This window comes from Hesperophylax consimilis, chromosome 24 (assembly GCF_061612785.1).
Source record: "Hesperophylax consimilis isolate HC1 chromosome 24, BYU_Hcon_1.0, whole genome shotgun sequence".
Lineage (NCBI taxonomy): Eukaryota > Metazoa > Arthropoda > Insecta > Trichoptera > Limnephilidae > Hesperophylax > Hesperophylax consimilis.
Window position 1 is genome coordinate 1,646,156 of NC_142859.1, and position 15,467 is coordinate 1,661,622.

A 15,467-nucleotide genomic window follows, 5' to 3' on the forward strand; every position below is an offset into this window, starting at 1 on the left:
CTACAACATGGGACTCTTCAAGACCCATGTTCACTCCTTCCTCTCCACAAAAAGACCCTCCACACAGCATCCCCAAAGATGACATAGGCCCTGAGGGAAATTATTTTCTTCAGGGCCTCCTGTGTGGAGTTAATATAAAAAAAAAAAAAAAAAAATGTATCAATTTTTTTATGTTTGATGGCTATTTTTTTTCTTGGACGATTATTTTATTTTATGATGTGAGTTGATTTATATTTTTCTTTATCTAAATATATGTAGGTATGTAAACGTGTGTAATGTAACAATATTTGGGCACCATAATACGCGCTGTTCCTAGTTCTTCGTTTGTTCAAAATCTTACATCATCGAAAATTCTTCACCGATTGCTTTGAAATTTTGACCCAACTTTGCATTCAAATACGCGTGTTTTTTTATGTACCTATATTATATAAATTTCACCTGTGACAGATAAAAAACAAGCTTTTTTTGAAAAACAGCGCCATCTGTTGGACGTAAAAACTAACATGCGCTATTATTTCTACTTGCACATACATTCTGAGCCACAGCAATGCGTGGTGGGTTACCGCTAGTTATTAGATAAAATAAAGGAATAAAGGAGAAAAAAATCTTTAGAACACAGGAATGATGTACTTGGTCTACCGATATTTCAATGGAAGAAGCTCCGAGGAACTGGCGTCATTGATCCCTTCCGGACGATGCAAAGTAATGCATGTTTCAGAAATACGCCTAACGCGTGCCCAATATTTGTACATACTTGACATTTGTCTCGCTCTCCGATTTCCAACAGCTCGGCTGTCGAACGATTTGTCGGCCTCTGTGTTTTCTCCCTCCTATAACATGGATCTAAAAAGCCCCCCACATAGTATCCACAAAGATAACATTGGTTCTGAGGGAATTTATTTTTCTCAGAGCCTTCTGTGTGGAGTTAATATAAAAAATCCTATTTTAATAGTAATACGTATTTTTCAAGCAGCAACTTTGTTACGAACATGCAATTAATCTGGCAGTTTTAGATGTTCTCTACAAGAAACCTAAGCCTAAATCTTTACCAGTAGAAGAAGATGAAGACGACACTGGCAGCAATTTTGACGATGAAGATGAAATCAATGGGAGTCATTATCGGTGAAGCAGATTAGCCGGTGGAAATAGAGGAATTTTTAGATCCATTGATCCAAAAATCAAGAATTATCGCCTACAAGCAAGGGTTTTTTTTCAAAAAACTTATACAAGATCAATAAGCAAAGAACTTTAAGTGATGCTGACTGTCGAAACCCGGTGGAACAGCTTGTTTTTCATGTTGCGAAGATTTAATCACGTTAAAGCCTGCATTTTAAAATCGTTGATTAATGTGGAAAAATATGAATTAATTCATAATTGTTTGGAAACAATTAAACCTGTATAGGTGGCAGTACAAACATTTTTTCATCGTGACGCAACGGTTTGTTCTGCTGATACAATGATTTCTTTCATGATGAACAATTTGGACAATGCTGGTGGTTTTGCTATTGAAGAGTCACTTGCTCGTCGAATAATTGAACGTCGGACTCGCGATCTTCTTTGTTCCAGTTTTTGCACAAAGGAAATAAAGATTTTGCAGAAATGAATTTAGACCCAATTTTGGGCGTTTGAACAAAACGACAAAAATGGTGGCTGATATTTTGAAATCAGTCGAAGAAAAAGTGTCTTTATATGTGTCGAAATTAGGTATTTAGATTGTAGAGGAAGTCGATTTAAATTTGTCTATATAAGAAAAGCTTGATAGAGCTATTGATCACGGACTTAATACCAAAATCTCTTCAAGATGAGGAAAAATTACAACAAAAATAAGATCATCACTAAATGATTGAATATTAGAAATTTTAATATTTGATTTTTATTGTACGAGTATTATGTATTTTTTTAAATTTACTTACATTTTTTTGTGCAGATACCTTTATATTTAGTATATTTGAATTTAGTTAATAATGCATGTTACCTAATTCGTATATAATATCTGAAAATTACAAATAAATAATTGTAACAATTATTTTATTAATAATTTAACCATTTAAAATTTCGATGGCAGCAACGTTATCCCGGTTCTGAAAAAGTTCCCGGGATTGAAAGCCTCAATTTACAAGTGTACTTGTTAGAGGTAGGAATATTAAACAAGTTTGATCGTGTGAAAAAAAAAATTCCACCCGTATGTGCATACATGTGCAAAACGCTGTTTGCACAGTTATACTTGAGGGTGTGAGGGAGAAGGGTAAATCATCGGTTTAACTAACACTCATGGTTATCGTTCATAAGCAAATAATTGTGCAGGTATTTCGAAGACAATTTTAATGCACTGATTAATTATATTTGTGAAGATCATTATTTTCTTTAATCACCCAAACAATAATAATCAATTAAGAACTTTCAAACAGAACGCACGTCAAAAAATTGCTCTTCAAAAATCACCCGAATTCAGAGTCCACAATACATAATAATCAATCAATTTATCGGTAAATGATTTCCTGCAGAACAGTAAAGCGAACAAGCTACGTTAGCTAAGTCCAAACGGTCGCATTTATTCTTATTTGAAGTGATTAGTTCAAGTTCTGTGAAGTGACAGTTTAGTGTTGTCGCCGAAATAAACATTCACAAAAATAGAAATATACCTGTGCTAAGTCGATTAATATACAAATATTTCACGGTAACTCGCAGGCGGAGTTTGGCCCAGTGGTTAGAACGCCCGCTAAATCCGCACCGAGATTGGAAGAACCTCAGTTCGAATCCCACACAGATTCCTAAAAATTTTTTTTTTTTCTACGCCATTCTAAATAAACACAAAATCCTAGTGCTAACGCTATTATTACTAAAATATTTCACCCCAATATAAATAGCGCTCGCCATTTCTTTGTTGAGTTTCAGAGAACCTCAGTTCGAATCCTACTGGCATTAAAAAAAAAAAAAAAAAACAAAAATATATATATATATATTTTTTTTTTATTTGCACATTTTGGCATTAGAAAAACATTAACTAACCAAAATGTCTAAGTCTCGCAGCAAGGTTTGCAGTTTGAAGAAAACACCATCATCACCTCTATTGACTGAATCTGGCCCCATGGACTCACCGTCGGCAACGCACCAGTCAATAATAAACATTGACACAGACTCTCTTATCAACTTCTTTGAATCGAAACTCGAAACGATGCGTACTGAAAGTAAACTCGCAGTTGAGGCCATTCATCAAAAATAAGACGCGCTGTCAAATGAGTGGAAGGACCAGTACACCAAAATTATGGGATGTGTAACTGTTCTCCAGGAAGAAAATGCCAGCCTAAGACAGGAAATGGAATCAATCAGAGACGCTCAAGATGAAATGGAGCAGCGTAGCAGAGTGTGTAACCTAGACATTCACGGCGTTCCCGAGGCAAAAGGTGAAAATCTTTTAACATTACTGGAGAGAATGGGGTCCATTATTAACGTCCCGCTTCCAAGTAGCGCTGTGGTGGCGGTGCACCGTGTCGCTCGCGGTCACTCGTCGCCTTCCAACCGTCCACGCAACATAGTCGTCCAGCTTAGGACAAAACGTCTCCGTGATGACGTCATCGCTGCGGTAAGGACTCGCCGCGGCCTCACAACAGACCAACTAGGACTTGGCGCTCCCACCACCAACTTTTATGTTAATGAGCACCTGACAATAAAAAATAAAATACTTTTTTGAAAAACACGTGCCGCCGGAAAAGAAAATGGCTATAAATACGTATGGGTGCGGAATGGCAGTATCCTGGCAAAAAGGAATGATCTCTCTCGAGTGGTCACCATTCGTCGTGAGGGAGACCTTAACAGAATTAGGACTCACGATCAACAGAATATGTGACTTCTACAACACACTCGTTACTGTTGCTATCGATGCCAACTCTCACTCACTACCCTGTACCATTGTTCACTCGTTTGTTTCATAGAAATTTACTTAATATTTTTGCTTACAGCGCAATACCTCCACTATTATAATATGGCACTATCATGTCTCTTTCATATTAATTCACATTTTACAATTTTAAAATATTTTACACTGAGTAATCTTTGTTTCATAAATAATGTTGATGTTTCATACGTCCTACTCAATGTACCGCTCTCGCGAATGTGGAATAAGTCGAAGGTCACACTTACACTAATAAAATGACCTCATCATCTTTATCTGTTTATTACCAGAACTGCGGTGGTATTAAGACCAAAACTCAGGAGCTACTTATTAACATTTCATCGAATAACTGTGATGTTATAGTTCTAGTTGAAACGTGGCTAGTAGCAAGTGTTAATACGGCCGAATTCATAGATTCACGGTACACGGTGTTCCGACGAGATAGGGACCGTATACTTACTGGTAAGATGGACGGAGGCGGTGTGCTAGTAGCAGTGCGCAAGGAGCTCTCAGCTTCCCGTCTCGATGACTGGGAAAAAAATCAGATTGAACAAATCTTCGTATCTATTCCAGTAAGGTCTCTCAATCTCATCATATGTGCTGTATACATACCTCCTGTCTAGCCAACAACGTTTTATGATATTTTCTTCAAAAACCTGGAATCCCTTTTTTCATTAGAACCAAATAATATGTTTTGTGTTCTAGGAGATCTGAATCTACCTACTCTAACATGGTCATTTTCCGAAGGCTACAATCATGGTCTTGCCTCCTCGAACACGGCTACATCGCATACTTTGCTTCAAACAATGGCATTGATGAGCTTAACCCAATATAATAGTATACCAAACCACAACGATAAATTCTTAGATCTTATATCTTATAGTTGCGAAACAAAAGTTACACATAGCGACGACCCTCTCCTTTCAGAGGATAGACACCATCCAGCCCTGAAATTCGAAATATCCTCCGCGATTCAATCAAAAATTAAAAACAACAAAGAGCGTAGGCGAAATTTCAGGAAAACTGATTACACGCAAATTAACAATGACATTGACTGTATTGATTGGAAGTCTGAAATCGCAAATTTATCAGCAGAAGAAGCAGTAGACCAATTCTATTTAATAATAAACAATGTAATTGGTAAGTTTATTCCATTAATGGCACGACGAAATGAAAAATTTCCCATATGGTTTACCCCCGAAATTATTAGGCTATCACGGAAAAAGGACAAAGTCTGGCTCAAATGGAAGACATACAAAAGTCTTTCTGACTATCGTGAATTTTCCTTCTTACGTGCAACATACAAGAAGTTGTCTAGTGAATCTCGAAAGATATTTTTCGACAACGTCGAAAGTTCATTGCAAAACAATATCAAAAGTTTTCGGTCATACATATCCTCATTAAAGTCTTCCGACGGATATCCTGCTGCTATGTCCTTTGACGGACGTGAATCTAATAATGCCCAGGAAATCTGTAATATGTTCTCTGAATTCTTCAAGTCAACATTTGAATCCTCCTCCGTCAATGACACAATAGACATTGATCAACTTGAATCAGTTCACGACTCAGGACTTGCGCATATTCACACGATTAAACTAACGAAACAAGAAGTGAAATCAAGTTTAAAGTCGCTAGACATAAACAAAGGTGCGGGTCACGATGGAATTCCGGCGTTTTTCCTTAGATCTGCTGCGTCGTCACTGTGTGTGCCGCTTACCATAATATTCAATAAATGTCTGAGTGGTGGGGTTTTCCTTGGTAGGTGGAAGCTGGCCTACATCATACCGGTCCACAAGGGTGATTCGCGTCAACGAGTGGAAAACTACAGGCCAATATCCATTCTCTCGGTGTTTAGTATTGAAACAGCTTTTTGAATTACCTACCATTTTTCCTACTATCCATTTCCTTCCCTATAAACAGTCCTACCCACATTGGACATTATGAACATTTATGTTGCACTAATTGTCGCAAATACCAGTCGAGCTCGTGTCGTACATCAAGAAGGTGCCACCTAAAATTTCGTCGTCGTATCATATGTGTAAATACCGAAATAAATTCATTTGTTGTTCGTCTCGTTTGTGGAGGAAAATTCACCAGTGCAAAGTGCATCGAAAACCCGTATTTTTGCCCGGATTCATGGGAGTTCAGGTAAGCTGTTTTCCTTCTTCCAATTATTCCCGTGCTATTTACAAACCAATTGAATGAGCTTTAGTTATCGTTTTTTTACAGTTCACTCAAAGTGTTATAGAACACGCTACATTGTTTGGTCCTCTCCCCGGATATCGATCTGGTTGGATATTGAACATCGGTTCAATTAGCCATTCAATTGTTTTTTTGAATATCACAACCTTGTCATCCATTCCCCTGTCTAAAAGCTGTTTCAACAATTTAGAATCATTATTCAATAATAGAAGCATAAATTTAGTACCTAGAATATTGTCAATATTGTTTGCAAATTCGGTGGGTAATCTTAAATTTGTTACCTTCAAATTTGAAGTAGGTAGGTGCAATTATTTTTGAATATTCTCGTGTCGGTAAAACAGATTGTTTCAATAATCAGAAAGTGGCTGGTTTTTAAGTTGGTACTACTGAGTAGTCAGCTGTCAATTGGACGGCCATATTGGAATACATTGTTTACAAATTATCTAGCTGTCAAAATAGTTTGTTGTTGTTTTTCGGAATTTTGTTTACTAAAATACTTTTCTTAAATCTGCAAATATGGCATCGAACGCGATTAAATATAAATTGGCGATTTTAGATCTAGAAAGTATTCGCGCGTCGGCGGTTAAGGCTTTAAAAACATCGGATTTATCAGATAAGATGATTTTTAAAGCACGTTTTTCGGATATAACAACAGTTAGAGATAATTTCGTACAGTGTCATATGTTTTTGGAAACTTCGAAAAAGGAGGAATCTGAAATTGCAACTTTGGAAACTAAATATTCGGAATTTCAAGATATTTATTACGAAATACAGTCACATCACAGTGAATTGTTTCCGGAAAACTTCGAAAATGATTTTGAAAGTAAAAATGTTACTAAGAATTCAAATATTTCACTTCCGAAAATTAAATTGATAAATTTTTCTGGAATTTCAACAGAATGGGTAAATTACATAAATACTTTTGATTCGTTAATACATTCAAATAATACGTTAAATCCTGTACAAAAAATGCATTATTTAATTAGTAGTTTATCTGGAGAAGCATTTATTTGTGTTAAACATCTTCCTATTTCGGAAGAAAATTATATTGTTGCCTACAATTTGTTAAAGGCAAGATTCGAAAACATTCGGTTAATAGCAGATACCCATATAGAGTTAATATTGTCATGTCAAATTGTCAAAGCCAATGATAACTTGAGGAAATTTATTTCAATATTGAAGGAAAACGTAGCGGCTTTAATGGCATTACATTTTCCAGTACATGAATGGAGTTTCCTATTATTACATATTGTTTTACGTAAATTACCAAAAGAATTACGTATTGAATTTGAAATTCAAAATAAATTGGAAAAAGTGCCTACATTTGACCAATTATTACATTTTTTGGAGCAACAATGTCTAGCTAAAGAGACCGCGTTGGGCGTTTTTCCGGAAAGTCTGTCACAAAGGGAAATCTTTAATAAAAGCCCCTCGAAAGCATATAACATTAAAAATCGTTCGAATAATAATAATAATAATGTTAGTTCTTTTGTGTCGAATGTCGTAAATAAATGTCTTGTGTGTAAATCGTCACATTATCTGAATAAATGTGAAAAATTCTTACGTCTGTCACCAAAGGACAGATTTTCATTCGCCAAGGAGCACAAGCTCTGTCTCAACTGTTTACAAAATAAACATAATGCAAAAAATTGTCAGTCTCGTTTCTCTTGTAATGAGTGTCAAGCTAGACATCACAGTCTGTTGCATTTTCCAAAGAAAATGTTTGAAAATACTGAAAATCAGGAAAATTCTGAAAATCAAGAAAATTCTGAACCACTTGCGTTAACAACGTTCTACAATAAAAATAGTAAATCGGTACTGTTGTCCACAGCCTACGTGGAAATATTAGGAAAAAATGGCGTTTTTCAAAAAGCAAGAATTCTTTTGGACTCGGCGAGTCAGGCTAATTTCATTTCGGAGGAGTGTGCAAAACGCCTCGGCTTTTCTCGTTCAAGTAAACATTCATTTTCTATCGTCGGTATTGGTGGCACTCGCACAATTGGATCAAACGGATTAGTAAAAACAAATTTTCGTCCTGTCGCCTCGAAGGAGTCTGGTATTACAACAGATTTCCTTATTATCAATAACATTTCATCGTACTTGCCGTCGTCTCATATCGTTGAACATGACTGGCAACATATTAGAGGACTCAAATTAGGAGACCCAACCTTCTACTTGCCATCAGCAATTGACATTCTACTCGGAAGTAATATTTTTGCCTCATTATTAGGCCCAGGTAAATTGGTCGGCAAAGCAAATGAACCTATTGCCATCGAAACAACATTAGGATGGGTTTTAATGGGAAATGTCGGATCGTCAAATGATTCGATAAATTCATTTTTTACTTCAATGGATGACTCAATTGAGGATAAACTTAAATGTTTTTGGGAAATCGAAAATGTCCCCTCTTTGAAAGAAATTCGATCCCCTGATGAAATTCGGTGTGAAAAGTTGTATATTGAAAATACCTACCGTAACAAAGACGGGAGGTATGTCGTAGCTTTACCATTTAAGGAAAGCCCAGAAAAATTGGGAAAGTCATATGACACCGCATTGTCGCGCTTTATGCATTTAGAAAAGAGGCTGGATTCAAATCCTGATCTCAAATCGCAATATATTTCTTTTATGAGAGAGTATTTAACTTTGGAACATATGATTGAAATACCACCTCGGTCACCAGTTGGAAACTATTTCATACCACATCACGGCGTAATCAAGGAGACAAGTTCTACAACTCGTTTGAGAGTCGTTTTTGATGCAAGTACCAAAACATCATCGGGTATTGCATTGAATGATATACTTTTCGTGGGCTCAAAATTACAAAAGGACATAGTCGAATTGATGTGTAACTTTCGTATACACAAAGTCGTTTTTACAGCTGACATACGTCAAATGTATCGACAAATCCTCATGGATTCAAACTCATGTAATTATCAACATATATTATGGCGGGAGTCGCGCAATCATCCCGTAAAAGAATTTGAATTACAAACGGTCACATATGGGACAGCAAGTGCCCCTTTCTTAGCTATTCGAACATTGCATCAATTAGCAGCTGATGAAAGTACTAACTATTCAAAGGCTGCAAGCATATTAATTAATGACACATATGTAGATGACATTGTCAGTGGTGCGCAAACTTTGGAAAGCGCTCGATTTTACATCATGGAGTTGAATGCATTACTTCAAAAGGGTGGTTTTGAATTACGAAAATGGACTAGCAATTATCCTGAAGTTTTAGAAGACATTCCTCTCAATTATCGGGAAGTACCATTAAGTTTTGAATTTGACGGTGATAAGAAAAATATTAATATATTAGGTATTCAATGGATCCCGTCGCTCGATAAATTTACATATAAAATTAATAATGCTTTTAGTGACCACTGCACAAAACGTACAATGCTATCTACCATAGCACGATTATATGATCCATTGGGATTCATTAACCCTGTCGTTTTTGTCGCTAAATATTTCATGCAAGAATTGTGGAAGTTGCAACTTGGTTGGGATGAGGTAATCCCCATGGAAATGAGTTTGAAGTGGAAGAAATATATAACGGAACTTCCTTCCCTATCAAAGTTAAGAATTGATCGCTTTGTTACTACGTCTCAAAAAAGTCGTTGTATACTGGTTGGTTTTTCTGACGCCTCTGAACGAGGATATTGTGGAGTTGTTTATTTGATTGCAATCAATAATCGAGAAATTTCAAGCCACATTTTACTATCTAAATCAAAAGTTGCACCCATTAAGGTGATATCTATTCCACGGCTTGAACTGCTTGGAGCAGTTTTGTTGGCAAAGCTGTTAACCTATTGTAAAGAAGTATATAAAGATCGACTTCAAATAGAAAACATTATAGCTTTCACCGATTCCACTATTGTTTTGGCGTGGTTAAAAACACCTACGTTTCGTTTGCAAACTTTCGTTGCAAATCGTATTGAAACCATCATTCAAAGTCTACCTTATGAACATTGGTTTCACATTTCGTCGCAAGAAAATCCTGCAGATTTGGGGTCACGAGGAGTTTTTCCAAGTGAAATTGCCGAATCTTCCTTATGGTGGTATGGTCCACGTTTTATATCGTCACCCGTAGAGGAGTGGTCCTTTGTTAAACCTCAAGATATTCCGGTAGAACAAATACCAGAGTATAAATCGAAGAATCTAATTTCATTATCAACTAATGTGTCGACTCGTGACCAAGAGTTTCTATTGAAATTTTCATCACTATCGAAATTATTACGAGTTATAGCTTGGTGTCGTCGATTTATTAATAGATTAAGTTTGAAATCAAAGATAAGTTGCAACACACTCTCGTTGAAAGAAATTAATTTATCTTTGACCTGTTGCATTAAATTCGTTCAAAATATTTATTTTAAACAAGATATAGATAATATAATCTCGCATAATGTGTGTTCACCGCAACTGCAAAGACTTGCTCCCTTTATCGATGAATTTGGAATATTAAGGGTGGGCGGACGTCTTCGCTTTGCACAAGTAGTGTCGGAAACCTCTAGACATCCTATTATTTTACCAAAGCAATGTCATTTAACAACTCTAATAATAGATTATTACCATCGTTTGTACCTTCATCCTGGTCCGCGTGCATTGCAATCTATACTATCATTAAAATATTGGATAATTTCGGCTCGTAACGTAATTCGACATCGTTTGAGCAAATGTATCTCTTGTTTTAAAAACAACCCGCGTGGTAGTTTACCCTTGATGGGTAACTTGCCCGCTTCCCGTTTTCGAGAAGGTCGTCCATTTTTAAATGTAGGAACCGATTATGGAGGTCCGTTTGTAGTCCGCGAAAGTAGGCGTCGCGGCGCTAAAACCTATAAAGCCTATTTATGTCTTTTCGTTTGTTTATCGACTAAAGCCGTTCATTTGGAATTAGTGTCAGATCTATCCACTGAAGCATTTATAGCAGCATTAGATCGATTCATTTCTCGTCGTGGACTTTGCCAAAACATTTATAGCGATTGTGGTACCAACTTTGTCGGTGCCAATAGATATCATATAGGTCTTTCTAAATTTTTAAGATTACCTGAAAACAATAACACACTTATAGACGCTACTGCCATTCGTTCAATTATCTGGCACTTTAATCCTCCCTCCGCACCACACTTTAACGGAGTATCGGAGGCTGGAATTAAATCAACTAAACATCATTTGAAAAGGGTGGTGGGAAATCAAGTACTCACTTTTGAAGAGCTAGCTACTGTTTTGACTCGTATCGAAGCAATCTTAAATTCTCGTCCTATTGGCGCGATGTCAACGGATCCGTCTGAAATGGACGCCCTGACTCCAGCGCATTTTTTGATTGGAGCTCCTCTAGTTTCTGTTGTTGAAGAAGATTTTGTGGACGTACCAATGAACCGTCTATCGCGCTGGCAATTATTGAAACAAATGTCTCAACATTTTTGGAATCGTTGGCGAAAAGAATATTTACACACTCTTCAACAACGGAACAAGTGGTCATCATCATCACCCAATCTGAAAGTCGACGACCTAGTAATGATTGACGACTCACATTCTGCGCCCATGCGTTGGCCCGTTGGGCGAGTTATTGAATTATTTCCTGGCGCTGATAAAATTGTTCGTGTCGTTTCAGTTCGTACGCCACAGGGTGTTTTTAAACGCCCCGTAGTGAAACTATATCGATTACCTATCGAATAAATTTTGTTTTATTTAGTTTCTAATTTTAGTTTTCGTTACATTAACTTAAGTTTATATATATATATATATATATTTTGTCCATCTTCTTTTTTTTATGTCGATTGTTGAGAAAATTTGTACATTTCCTCAAGGCGGGCGGAATGTTTAGTATTGAAACAGCTTTTTGAATTACCTACCATTTTTCCTACTATCCATTTCCTTCCCTATAAACAGTCCTACCCACATTGGACATTATGAACATTTATGTTGCACTAATTGTCGCAAATACCAGTCGAGCTCGTGTCGTACATCAAGAAGGTGCCACCTAAAATTTCGTCGTCGTATCATATGTGTAAATACCGAAATAAATTCATTTGTTGTTCGTCTCGTTTGTGGAGGAAAATTCACCAGTGCAAAGTGCATCGAAAACCCGTATTTTTGCCCGGATTCATGGGAGTTCAGGTAAGCTGTTTTCCTTCTTCCAATTATTCCCGTGCTATTTACAAACCAATTGAATGAGCTTTAGTTATCGTTTTTTTACAGTTCACTCAAAGTGTTATAGAACACGCTACACTCGGCAATCCCTAAACTGTTGGAAAGACTTGTCCATACTAATATATATCCCCAGCTTGCTGCCAAAATTACAGAACAACAACACGGGTTTGTCAAAGGCAAATCTACCGTGAGTAATTTACTTATTTACTCTAATTTTTTGTTAACTAGCATGGATCGAGGCCATCAGGTAGATGCAATTTACTGCGATTTTAAAAAGGCTTTTGACAAGGTTGATCACCTTATTCTTATTAAAAAAATTATGTATAACGGAATTAGGGAAAACTTATTACGTTGGTTCATCTCATATTTAACAAAAAGACAGCAAGCTGTATCGTTACGAGGACATACTTCCGTATGGGAACCAGTTACTTCTGGCGTACCACAGGGATCAATTCTAGGACCGCTTTTATTTATACTTTTTATTAATACAGTTTCTGAATGTTTCATGCATTGTTTATTTCTCTTGTACGCCGATGACATAAAAATATTTGCTATTGTTAGGAATTTAAATGATTGTCTGCTCATCCGACGAGACTTAGTAAGGTTCGAAGCGTTTTGCAATGAAAACAAAATTTACCAAAGTTACAATAAATGTAAACAAATAAGCTTCACTAAAAATCATAACGCTATTATACACAATTATTACATACGCAACTATTCACTAGATCGTGTATACTGTATAAGAGATCTTGGCGTACTTTTTGATTCCAAACTTCATTTCGATGCGCACATTAAAAACATTGTGAATAAAGCTTACTGCATGCTAGGCTTTGTTATCAGAAACAGCCGCGTATTTCGAAAGCCTGAAACCTACCTTCTGCTTTACTATACGCTGGTCCGTTCTCAACTTGAATACTGCACCTCCATATGGACTCCACTTTACGATATCTATAAAGAAAATATTGAAAGTATCCAGAAGAAATTTCTGCGTTACCTCAACCACAGAATGAGCGCACCTAAACGGGGATACACAAATATGCTCTCGAAATATAACGTCTCCACTCTTACTAACTGGCGGACTTACCTTGACCTAATGACCTTGTACAAAATCTGTAACAACTTTATCGACTGTCCTGGCTTACTCAATCTAATAAACTTTAAAATACCACTCAGAACGACGAGGCTTAACGACTTATTCCATATTAGCCGGACGCGCACAAATGCTGGTGTCAGAGATCCAATCAGAAGAATGTGCGAATTGTATAATAAAAACCAAAACCTGAAGGATTCCGACATATTTTTTGATACATATAGTACTTTTGGTAGGAAAATGAAGTCTGTTTTACTATAAAAAAGATTAAAATGTGTACTTACTTCATTCACTATACTCTTTAAGTACTTTTTTATGATTTATCTCTAAACTTGTATAAAAAATATTTGTACACTTTTATTTGATACTGAGCATTATCTATATACAAAATAATTTTACCTTATTTACATGTAAAAAATATTTAAAATTGTTATCTACCAGTCAATCAGTGAGAAATAGTTAGGATGCAGGCGAATTCTCAAGTTATTGTTTTACAAAATTATCTTTTAATTACTGTCTGTATCTGTGTTTTCTCCTTAAATAAATAAAAATAAAAAAAAACAGTGCGTTGTTTTCTGCCCTTTTGATAGCTAACAATAGTCCAATGGAAGTCAAAGCGTGCGACGTTAGTAGACACCGTTGTTTGCCAGAACTGACACTATCTCGTACAAGTCTACTTAAAGGTGTATAGTCATTAGGCTGATCAAGTATACTTAGATAATTGTTGTATTATATTAAGTTGAGATATGAAGCGAAAAACCACACACTTAATACGTTTTTACCTCCAGTTGACCTCCAACATTCCCAATGCTCTAACAAAAGCTACCTAATCCGATCTACACGCAGCGCTTATCGCGGCTTACTAATGAAACACGTTTCTACAAAGAGCGCCTCTAATTGAATAACTCTATGACTTGCATACGTTTTCAGCTTGAAAGTTTATCGTATTTACGTGCGGACAATTTTTTTTATTTTTTTTATTTAATAAAGTTATTTGGATTGTCGTAAGGCGTATCAACTTTTAAATAAAAATGAGAAAAAAACTGAAATTCGTTGGAAAGGAGTTGAGGTGAATCCACAAAGACTTCAAATTAATAGTAAACATTGACTTCTTCAATGATTGAACATTAACTTTGTGACGTCATTTCAAATAGATAACTTAGTGTGAAACACTAATTAATTAATCAAAATGATTCTTTTTGAGTAAACATTGACTTTAAATCCAACATTAATACTGAAAATACAGAAGATGCTCAGCAAATTGTATGGCACCAGAAAAATCCGTCTTGGTTTTAATATAATACACAAACGCATTTTCTGCTTTACAGTTAAAGATTATCAGTACTCGTATTAAAACTTACGTCCAAAAACTGCATTAGTAAAACTGAACATGAACAAAACAAACACAAGCCATAAGAACAACATCTTGTTCAAAACTTGATTTTGAAAATCAAGTTTTGAAAACAAAGTAAACACTACTGCTATATCCGTTAAACTAGTATTGGCAACAGTATCAATAAATTAACAAAGATGCCATCTCCTAGCTTGCTAAAGCAAGACTATTAAACGAACCACGGTTGGGATACTTTTTGTAAAATAATTATATACATAGCTACTTGCAATCAAAGTTTAGCAGGGTTGACACATTCTTCGTACGGTTTTTTATAAATAATATTTTCAAATAGTTTTTGTTGGTAATGATAGACTTTCAAATGCAAAATATATTTGAAATAAGTAGATAAAACAAAAAAGTGCTCAAAATGCATGTCGTTATAACTCACTCTATTGAAGAGAGCATGTGTAAACTTCACAAAAAAATTGTAATAGTTAAAAAGGTTTGCCATTTTTTATCTTTTTCTTTCCCTTTCTTCCATTTTTCTTTTCCTTTTCCTTTTTATTTTTCTCATATTTTTTTGGTTAGAAAAATAATTGTTTACCTGTGTTAATTTTTTTAGTAATTTCTTAGTAATTATTAGCATTTAACTTGTGGTTTGATAAAACTTACGTTCTAAAAAGTATTTTTCTAATTTAAACATATATTTATTACTTATTAATTAAATGCCCACCTAAGTAATTATGAACTATAAATAGAATAACTAAAATATATTTCAAATACACTAAAATATATGT

The 15,467-nt window shown here is 35.5% G+C and overlaps 1 protein-coding gene across 1 annotated transcript in view; it reads right to left on the minus strand.

The window, feature by feature from the left end:
• The window catches only part of LOC149411792 (phenoloxidase-activating enzyme-like), a 49,291-nt gene extending 34,411 nt beyond the window's left edge, over positions 1-14,880 (minus strand). The window contains exon 1 of the mRNA XM_089646560.1: positions 14,699-14,880. Within this exon, the coding sequence (XP_089502686.1) occupies positions 14,699-14,762 (64 nt within the window). The 5' untranslated portion in view covers positions 14,763-14,880. The remainder of the gene's footprint in view (positions 1-14,698) is intronic.
• Between the last annotated feature and the right edge of the window lie 587 nt (positions 14,881-15,467).